The sequence below is a fragment of the Martes martes genome (genome assembly GCF_963455335.1).
Source record: "Martes martes genome assembly, chromosome: 8".
NCBI classification, from domain to species: Eukaryota; Metazoa; Chordata; class Mammalia; order Carnivora; family Mustelidae; genus Martes; species Martes martes.
Genome location: NC_137895.1, coordinates 6,896,254 through 6,906,298, shown reverse-complemented (window position 1 = coordinate 6,906,298; position 10,045 = coordinate 6,896,254). Strand labels below are relative to the sequence as shown.

At 50.7% G+C, this 10,045-nt stretch overlaps 1 protein-coding gene across 1 annotated transcript; it reads right to left on the bottom strand.

The window, feature by feature from the left end:
• Positions 1 to 213: 213 nt before the first annotated feature.
• Positions 214 to 7,656, bottom strand: NDUFA6 (NADH:ubiquinone oxidoreductase subunit A6). Its single transcript, XM_080810014.1, has 3 exons — positions 7,482 to 7,656; positions 1,525 to 1,640; positions 214 to 419 (listed from the first exon to the last, which is right to left on the bottom strand). The coding sequence occupies exons 1-3, from the start codon at positions 7,618 to 7,620 to the stop codon at positions 288 to 290; spliced, it is 387 nt and encodes a 128-aa protein (XP_080666140.1). The 5' UTR covers positions 7,621 to 7,656; the 3' UTR covers positions 214 to 287.
• Positions 7,657 to 10,045: the final 2,389 nt, after the last annotated feature.

The following is a 10,045-nucleotide window of genomic DNA, read 5'->3' as shown; positions in this document are numbered from 1 at the left end:
GGCTAGTTTCTGAGCAGATGGCCTCATCCTTCCTGTTTACTGACATGCGAGGCTCTGAGAAAAGAGAATCTAATTTGGAGGAAACACCGCACTTCAGGAAAGGGAAAGAACAGGTGGTGTGTACACGAAGACCCCACTTGCTCAGGCAAAAAGGGAGACAGACTGCAGGAGAGGGACTCCCCACGGGCTCACCAGTGGAATTCTATTAGGAAGTGACCATCACATACTGAGTTTATTTGCGCTCTACAACATTTAAATATCAACATGCACCTTTCCCCTGAGTGATTTCACGGGTCGTGGCCAACATAGAACTTGGACAGGAAATCCTTCGGCCTCGGCGCTTCTGTTTCATGGAAGAACCGCATGACGTGCGTGCGCTGCTTCCACACGTTGATCGTCTCCTCCAGTTCCATCTTGCCCTGCACACGTGGGGGAGAGGGGTTTCGTCAGAGCGGCCGAGGGGAAGGAACGCCACGCTGAAGGCCAGGATTCTGTTCTCTGCTCTGGCACAGACCTACTGAGTCACCCTGGGCAAGGGACATCCTCTGTCAGGACCAGTTTCCGCATCTAGAAAACGGGGTGGTTGGGCTAACTGACCTCTGTGGCCTTTCAAATACTCTGTAGCGAACTGATTCCAGGAGGGGAGACTTCCAGGTCAGCAGGTCCCTGCCCCGACTGCCTGACCTGACTGGCTGAACTTGGGTTTCTGCTAAACACTCGTCCTGTGGTACGTACTGGTCCTTGCTAAAGTTCGCTCTGACGACCAGAGAGGACACAATCAGGCCTGGGATTTGACCCCATTTACAAAGGACTCCGCTAACCAGCCTGCCTCTTCCAGCAGCAGCCTGGTGAAGCAGTAACTTCAGAAACAAGGTTCAGGAAGAGTTTCAAACCTTCCTCTTTATGTCTTTTTTCCAAAATACAAGCCCCAGAGCATCTGGGTGGCTTAGTCGGTTAAGCGGCTGCCTTCAGCTCAGGTCATGATCTCAGGGTCCTGGGATCAGGCCCTGTTTTGGGCTCCACACTCTTGGGGTGTCTGCTTCTCCCTCTCCCTGACCCGTGCTCTGTCTCTCAAATAATAAAATCTTTTCAAAAAATTTTTTAAAAAAGAATTTATTTATTTATTTGACACAGAGAGATCACAAGTAGGCAGAGAGGCAGGTAGAGAGAGAGGAGGAAGCAGGCTCCCTGCGGAGCAGAGAGCCCGATGCGGGACTCAATCCCAGAACCCTGAGATCATGACCAGAGCCGAAGGCAGAAGCTTAACCCACTGAGCCACCCAGGCGCCCCACAAATAAAATCTTTAAAAATAATGAATAAAAATAAAAATGCAAGCCCCGGTGGGCTTCTTCTTGAACAATCTTCTATTTAATCAGGTGATAACCACCTCTAAGTTCATCTGTTTTCTTTGAAACACTAAGCAAAAGTTACTGACCTAGTAGTTGCTTTTTAAACTTGGGAGACAAAATCGAGCAGCTCTGGACAAGCCGGCTGTTCGTAAGCCCGTCAGGGAGGGTCACTTACCTTAATGACCAGAAGATCCACCACCCTGGGGTCTGTGACGTGGGCATTCTTCAGAAACATTTCTCGGACTTTATCCCGTCCTTGCTTCACACTGATGTCGAGCTGGAACATGTGCACTAGAGAGGAAACATGATTCAGGGAAGAAATTACATGGTGAAAACCTGTTTTACAAAAACGGGAGTCAGTGAACACATACAGGCTGCCCATTCATTTCATCAGGGTCACTAGCCTGACCCTAAGCGAGGTGTCCGAGGCTGTAGAGGAGTGCCACGTGCCCGCAAGGAGCTCAGAGTTTACTTGCGGAGACCGGACCGCCGCGTCTGAGGCGGCGGTCGAGCACGGCAGAGCACAGTTCAACATCCCAGCTTGGTCACAGCAACCTGTGTGGTCCTGCGGCCGTAAACTTCTCCGTGCCGGAGCGTATTTGTTTCTGAGGGAGAGGAGGAGGAGAATAGCACAGAGAACTCCAGAGCTGTCGGGAGGATTCCATGAGATAAGATGCTTAGAACAGTGCCGGGCATGGAATAAACTCTCAAAAAGGTTAGCTTTATTCTCAAAGAGAACAATCGGCAAATGATGACGGGGTTGAAATTAACCAGCAGTGATGGGGTGCGGGTTTGAGCGGCACACAGCTCAGGGCGCGGGGAGCCTACTGTGTGTGCAGGGACGGCTTCAGTCTGGCCAGCCATTCCTACCACATCAGGTTACCCAGGGGAAGGAGGGGGCAGTCTTCGAAGTTAACTCCTACTCGTCTCTCAAATTCTGATCCGAGGGACAGCCACCCGTGAATGCAAACATAAAATCACAATACTCCGCAATCCCTGGCTAAGTCGATGCCTCAAAGAGTGGCACAGCCTTAGGGACCCGAGACTTCAGCTGAGGCACATTATATCCTTTGAAAATTAGGTTTCAGTCATTTGTAGTCTCACCCTCTGGCAGTCAGCCTTCAGTGGCTTCGCCGACGACGAGGGCACGAACAGGGCCTTGTGTGGTGGGCAGGATTAGGGAGAGGGGGTACATGAAGCATAAATAAGGCTAGGAGGCTAGAATGAGCATGTGGTTGTGTGTTCATTTGGTGAGGACGCCTGGTGTTGTGGCCATTCCTGTGACATGTCCACTCTCGTCCACAGAATCAGAACCAGCTCTGAACACCATGAGAGCTATGGAGTGAGTGAATGAATTGACAATCAAGTTTCAGTCGTTAACTATACTCAATTTAGAGCCAGCGACAGGAAAATAAAGCTTCTGCTGAGGTATTTAGACCATGCCTTGCTGATCCCAGCAGGGAATAAGCACCCGCAGAAACCGAACAGGAGAAACCGCAGCCAGCTTTACAGGGAAGTGTTAACAGAGGACAGGAAATCACTCACACTGGAAAGAACTGGGATCCAGTGGCGTGCTGGAGCAGGCTCTCCGGGAGCCTCTCTTCCCAATCTGCCTTCACTGACTTCACTTTGGTAGCTTAAAATCAACCATGGCGGGAGTACCAGCTCCCAGGAAATTGGTAAATGCTATAAATCTGGGTTCCCACCAGTGTGTATCATAGTAGAATTTTATTTTTAATTTTAGAGAGAGAGAGAGCAGGGGGAGGGGCAGAGGAAGAGGGGAAGCAGACTCCCTGCTGAGCAGGAAGCCCAATACAGCTTGACTCCAGGAGGCTTGATCCCATAACCTGGAGACCATACCTAAGCGACCTGAGCCAAAACCAGGTGCCAGGTGCCTCTCAGAGTAGGAATTTTAGAGAAGAGCAAAGAGAGGGACAGTAAGACAAAGAGACACAAAAACAAACGCAAACAGGGATCCCGGAATTCAGAATCCTCCTGTTTGGGGGGAGTGAGGCCTATAGCACCGTGGGTACTTGCCTTAAGTCATACGATTGGTCCCTGGCAAATGTGGGCCTGGAATCCAGGTTGTTTATTTTTATTTCACAATCTGGTGTTTTTTAAAGGAAATGAATATGAGGACTCTTCCCCTGCTATTAGTGTGTACCCTTCCTGCATTTTTATATTAGAGCTCTGCCCAACTTCGGGAGCTTAAAAAAACAAGGTCCCTCTATACTAGGGGAGCTGGTGCCCAGCTGCCCCCGTTCCTCATAATCTCCTGAACTACACACCAGGACGTTGGGTGTGTAAGTCTTCTTCCTTAGGAAGATGTTCACAAGCACAAATGCAAAGTTTGGCTTACGATGTCAGTTCACAGGTCCCTGAATGCCCATCCTTCCCAGGTTAACAACCCTCTGTGGAGAGACAAGTTCCATAGCTTTGTCCTGATCTCCCTCCTCCCATCCCAACCCTTTGACCACGCCCCTCCACCAGCGAGAAAGGCTGTGGGAAGGCAAACAGCGACAGCCTAAGCGATGACCTGCCCGACTTCGGTTTAACTCGGTGCTTTCTGCTTAAACCAGCAACGATCCTGCCCACCGGCACAAATGGCCATGTCTGGAGGCATTCTGGGTTGTCTCACTAGGGAGAGAGTGCTACTGGCATCTCGTGGGTAGAGGCCAGGGATGTTGTTAAAAATCCTACAATGCGGGGCGCCTGGGTGGCTCAGCGGGTTAAAGCCTCTGCCTTCGGCTCAGGTCATGATCCCAGGGTCCTAGGATCGAGCCCCGCATCGAGCCCCGCATCGGGCTCTCTGCTCAGCAGGGAGCCTGCTTCCTCCTCTCTCTCTGCCTGCCTCTCTGCCTACTTGTGATTTCTGTCTGTCAAATAAATTAAAAAAAATAAAATAAAATCTTTAAAAAAAAAAAAAATCCTACAATGCACAGGACCACCGCCCCAACGATTATCCCGCACAAGTGTGCTGAGAGGCCCTGGTATAAATTAATTCCAACTGCTCTCCCTCAACTCAGCTTCTTGGCTTATTCTTTGAATTCTGAATATTGAAATTGCGGTTTTCGAAAAAATCTGAGGACTAAGGAAGGTATCAAATCAAAATCAAAAGGAAGGTATCAAAGTGCCCCTCTTGGATGAAGGTGCCTTTTCCACAGCCTCTGCGTGTTTTTCTAAAATTACTGTCAAGGTTTTCCTGAGTCAGAAAGGCTCTGACACATCAAGAGGGAGGACACGGATATCCTCAGCTGTCTGCTCCGCTCACTCAGGAAGCATTCATACCAGGTACTTCGAGATCCTGAGATGGGAAGGCGGCACAGTGTGCTGGAGAAGAGCACAGGGCCAGGGGTCAAACCAGCTGGGTAAGGTCTCCCCAGCATTATGAACTATGACCTTGACTTGGGTACAACCTCCTCAGCCTGCTTCCTCAACCAAAAAATAGGAAAGAAAAGAACCTCAGACCTAATTCCTTTATGGGAACATGGCAAAAATTGGTGACAACAGTTTGTAAACCGCAAAGCTATTATAAACGTTAGTTATTAAACATTTCAGCACCTACATCTATTTTACATTTTAAAATACATCTATTGTAAATATTAATGGCTTGGATATATGCCTGTCTTCCTGATGAGACCGGAAGGCCCCTGAGGGGAGGGCTGTTTTATTCACTTTTGTATCTCTGGGCATCCAGTAGCGGCCCTATTGTACAAGAGATCCCAGTGAAATGGAAATTAAATCGTTTCTACAGAAAACCTCCTGTTTTGTAACCAGTGAGCCTCAGGTAATACTTCTGCAGTAGAGGGGTCTGAAGGAAGGTAGTTCTGTCTTTGTGCTCCCATGCAAGGCCGCCACCAGCCAAGCAAAGGGCTGCTCACGCGTGCAGGGTAACTGGGTCCCGAGAGATTCAGGGAAAACTCAGCAGGAGCAAAGAGCCAGTGTAAAAGCTGGATAGCCAGGGTCTGCAGTCTGGCCCCTCTCCTCACTAATAGTGTGATGAGAAGACACACTCAGGTGCCTCCATTTTCTTATCTGTAAGACAAGGAAGCAATTAGAACCCACCCTCAAATAAGGCAATGTGAGGCATTTAGCATAGTGCTAGGCCATATGCATGCAAGTCAGTAAATGTTAGTTATTAGAAATACTATTACTTATTCCAAGTCTTGGTTTGGTTCCTCAGCTGGAGTGCCAATCATGGATAGCCTAACACTAGTGGAGACACAGGCCTGAGCAACTGACCACCTACGGACCACGAGCTACAGACCATCAATCCTCCCCATAAAGGAGGTACCACCCCTGTGCCCCTCCCCACCTGCCCCCCCACCCCCTTTTCAGGGCCCTTCCAACTCTGGAATAATCTTCTCAAACAGTATTTGAGGGGAATTCCTGAGAGGGGATAGTTTAAAAACTTCTGGACCCTGACTGTGGATAACTGGGTCTGTCCTCAACTGAGCCATCGATTTTTTTTTTTTTTTAAGCCATCACGAACAATTCTTCCTGCATCTGGGTCTTGTTCCCACCTCTTAACTTCTCTCTGCAACAAGAAAGGGTTCTAGGCACTCATAGGATTCTGCTAGGCACACATTCTGTTTGCAAACATCTGCAATTGAATACACCCTCCTCCCCCGGCCCAAACACACACGTGCAGACACTGGCTGCTCTCACTTCCCTATACCTATTATCCACCTGCCCCCTGAAAGCAACTTGTTTCTCCCTCCCTTGTATCCTGGGGTGTAAGTTCTGGTCATCAGCAACCTCTCAGAAAGTCAGGTTCAGGACAGGGACACTGTGGAGCAGACAGTTCTCACACACCAAAAAACTGGATTTTGCACACATGCTCCTACTGTAAGTAACAGTAATAATATAATCATTATAATAAAAACAACAGTAGCGGCCAACATTCAATGAGTACCTAAGTGCCAGGGCTTCCCCTCAGCACTTTAGATATATTACCTTTTTAATAAGGGCTACTCTCTGAAGAAGGTATCACCATGATGCTCGTTTTACAGATGAGGAAACTGAGGCACAGCAAGATGAAATAATTTGCTCAAGGTCACACAGCTAGTACGGGGCAAGGTCTGGGGGCAAGTCTGTGTAACTACCACACTCTACTGCTTCTCACACTCACGTAGGGAAGGGACAGCCCAGAGGCGAGCTCCCTTACGAACACCTTCCCTCTCAGACCAGCAGTGACGGTCCACATTAAAACACACTCAATCAATCAACAAAACAACAAAATATCGACAGCCCCTGACGTTCGTACCGTCCTTGACAGTTGATGTCCCCCAATCTTTTCTCATCAGGGACATTGGGCAGCGCCGAGGGGGAACGACGAGTTAAGAAAACAGAATCTCTGCATCCGGGGACCTCGTATGTCAATCCTTCCAGTGAACAGACTGGTTCTGGGGCATCTAAGTGAAGGCAGGGGACAGCGAGGCAGTAGGGGGCAGGTCACGCGGGGGAGGGGACGGAGTTCCTAAGAAATGAAGAAATGCTAGAGGCAGGCAGAGCTAGGGAGCAAGTTCGGGAAGCTGTGGGAGAAGGCCACCTCACTTGGCCTGGAAAAGGGACCACTGACTTAACTGGAGGACCTTGGGAAAGTCACTTCCCTTCTCTGTTGGTCTGTTTTTCCGGGGGGGTGGGGCTGGGGGGGTGGGAGACATGACCACTCAAGCCCTACACCCACTTTCGGTTCACAGAGCCTAATGGGCACCTGTAAATACATTCAGCAACTCTACGGCGGACTTTGGGTTCCAGATCCACCAAGGCTGGCTCTGGGCCTCGGGGGCATCACTTCGCCTCTAGGTGCCTCACATGCCTCACCTATAAAATGAGCCTGTCACCCACAGTCCCTCCCACGGATTCGGTAAGAATTACGGGGACGAAAGGGCCAGCGCGCCCAGGGCGCCTAGAAGCGCGGTTCGCACGCAGGGCACGGCTGCTTTTGAGTCCGGCGCTGCCGCCGGGTCGGGTCCACCAATGCTTGGGTGACCCTCCTCCCCTGAAGCACCCGGAGTCGCCTGTGCCCAGGTCGGTGACCTCAGCTCGTCCCGGGAGAAATGGGAGGCCAGGACGGCTGCGACCTTGGGCGGCTGCATCCGGAGCCCCGCTTGCGCCGCGGCCTCTCACCAGTGTTCGGCACCTCTCGATACCAGGCGCGGTACAACTCGCGCACCCTCCGCTTGGCTTCGTTCATGTCCCGACTAAAAATGGGCTTCACTGAAGTGGGCACCGTAGCAGCAGCCCGCCGGAGGCCGCTCGCCGCCATCTTGCTAAAGAAACCACCTTCTGTGAGGGCGGCCGAAGGACGAAAGCCTTTTCTCATTGGCTAAAACTGAAAGCCACGCCCCCAAGCGCCACGGGTAGGCGGGAGGATAGCTGTGGGGCTCTCTAATTGGCTGGGAGGACGCTGAGGGCTGCGCATGCCCAGACCCGGAAACCCCAGCTCAGCTGTTGCTGGTCCTAACGGTGGCCCAACCGCGCCGCCAGGGGACGCTCGAGCGCCAGGCTGGCCGCAGAGCCGCAGCCTTGGCGTCCCCCAGCGTCCCGCCCGCCACCAGCTCGCCGCGCTCCTTTCGTTGTGCCTGTGGGCGCGCGGGTCTCGAAGACCTTTGCGGGTCGCTTCCCCCGGGCCGGGGCCACGGGTCCCCAGGGGCAGCGGAAGCCCCCCAGGGCGCCTGGGCTTCCTTGGCGCCGGCCTAGCCCCTGTGCGGTTTTTCTGCAGCATCATTTTTTTTTCTCTCCCCCCAAATAAATCAACTCTTCGGAAGCGCTGTGCAGCCGCCAAAGCGCTTTCCTGGCCGTTGCCCTCTTGGCGCTTCTCCACGTCCCGGGAAGGTAGGCTCTATCATCAACCCCGTTTCAGACAAGAACCTTTTCATCCTAACCTGTGCATCTCCGTGAGAAGCGGCCCGGAAACGTGGAGCCGGAGGCGGGCTTGCATCGACCGTCCTGGGTGTCCCCTCCGTTGCGGCATTTGTCTACTGAGGTTGTCATCTGGCCATCCCGGGGGGTCCGGAGGTGCTAAGGGAGAAATAACAGCTAACGCATGGCAGGCCGCACACTAGACCATTTTACCTGGTCTTCTTTAATCTCATGGATCAGAGAGGTTCTGTTAGCACCCCAGGAAACAGGTGGTGTGGGGTCAAGGTCACATGCACCTTGTGAGGGTCCTGGGGGAGGGGCAGGGGCGGGGGCTAAGCTCAGCTCTGATACCCCAGCCAGCACGGAATAGGGCCCTGCCACTATCCCAGGCTTTCCCATTTTAAAGGGTAAAAGAAAATCCGATTTTTGTTCTTGTATTGCCTTTTAAAATGTATCTGCTTTTAAGTGAGTTACGCATTCAAAGGAAGCTTGCACCATATACGAGTTCAAAGCATGATAATAAAATGGAAACCTTGAAACCTCAACCACAATCCCAAAAAGTGGTGATAGAGTTAAGGTTTATATAAGCAGACTGTGCTCTTGACAGCCACTGATTTGAGTTCTCCAGGCACATTAACTTGTTCATGCATCACAACACACCTGTGGGATCAGCACCTTTAAACCCATTTTACAGATGAGAAAACAGACACAGAGAAAGGAAGTTACTGGACAGGGCTGGCTTGAGACCCAGGTAGCTGTCCCTGGAATCTGTGTTCTACGTCTCACAGCACCTACATCATCACATCTACCTGTCTAATTCTAACCCCGTCCATGCTCCTGCCTCCTCCAGGAGTAACCACTATCATGAATGTAGCGTTTAATATTCCTTTTCACTGGAAAAAAAGGGGGGGGCGCCTGGTGGCTCAGTGGGTTAAAGCCTCTGCCTTTGGCTCAGGTCATGATCCCAGGGTCCTGGGATTGAGCCCCGCATTGGGCTCTCCGCTCAGTGGGGAGCCTGCTTCCCCCTCTCTCTCTGCCTGCCTCTATACCTACTTGTGATCTCTGCCTGTCAAATAAATAAATAAAATCTTTTTTAAAAAAAAGGCCACTGAAACAACCCACAAACTGGGAGAAGATATTTGCAAATCATTTATTCCGTAATGTATTTGTATCTAGAATATATAAAAGACTCTTACAGCTCAGTAATAAGAAGGCAAATAGCCCAATTTAAAAATAAGCAAAGATGGGGCCTCTGGCTGGCTGAGACAGTTGAGCATCTGACTCTTGATCTCAGGGTCATGAGTCCAAGTCCCATGTTGGGCATGGAGCCTAGTTTAAAAAAAAAAAAAAAAAGAGCCAAAGTGACAAACCCAATGGCAGGAACTCTGTCATTGTTGGTGAAAATAAAGAATCAGACAGCCACTTTGGAAGTCAGTTTGGCAGTTTCTTACAAAACTAAACATCCTCTTACCATGCGATCCAGCAATCACACTCCTCGGTCTTCACCCGAATGAGCTGGAAACTTTTGTTCATGCAAAAACCTGCACAGGGATATTTATAACAGCTTTATTCGTAGTTGCCAAAATTTGGAAGCATCCAAGATGTCCTTCGGGAGGTGAATGGATAGATGAACTTTTGTACATCCACACAATGGACTATTCTTTAGCATTAGGAAGAAATAAGCTATCGAGCCATGAAAAGACACGGAGAGGGGCATCTGGGTGGTGCAGTGGGCTGGGCAGCGCACTCTTGGTTTCGGCTCCAGTTTTGGCCTCAGGGTCCTGGGACGGAGCCCCGAGCTGGGCTCCATGCTCAGTATGAAGTCTGCT

Excerpts from the sequence above, each read along its gene's own strand:
- NDUFA6 (XM_080810014.1), bottom strand. The coding sequence starts at position 7,620 with ATGGCGGCGAGCGGCCTCCGGCGGGCTGCTGCTACGGTGCCCACTTCA. Across the intron at positions 1,641-7,481 it reads TCGAGAGGTGCCGAACACTG|TGCACATGTTCCAGCTCGAC; the intron begins GTGAGAGGCCGC and ends TTTCCTCTCTAG. Across the intron at positions 420-1,524 it reads TGGATCTTCTGGTCATTAAG|GGCAAGATGGAACTGGAGGA; the intron begins GTAAGTGACCCT and ends CCACGTGTGCAG.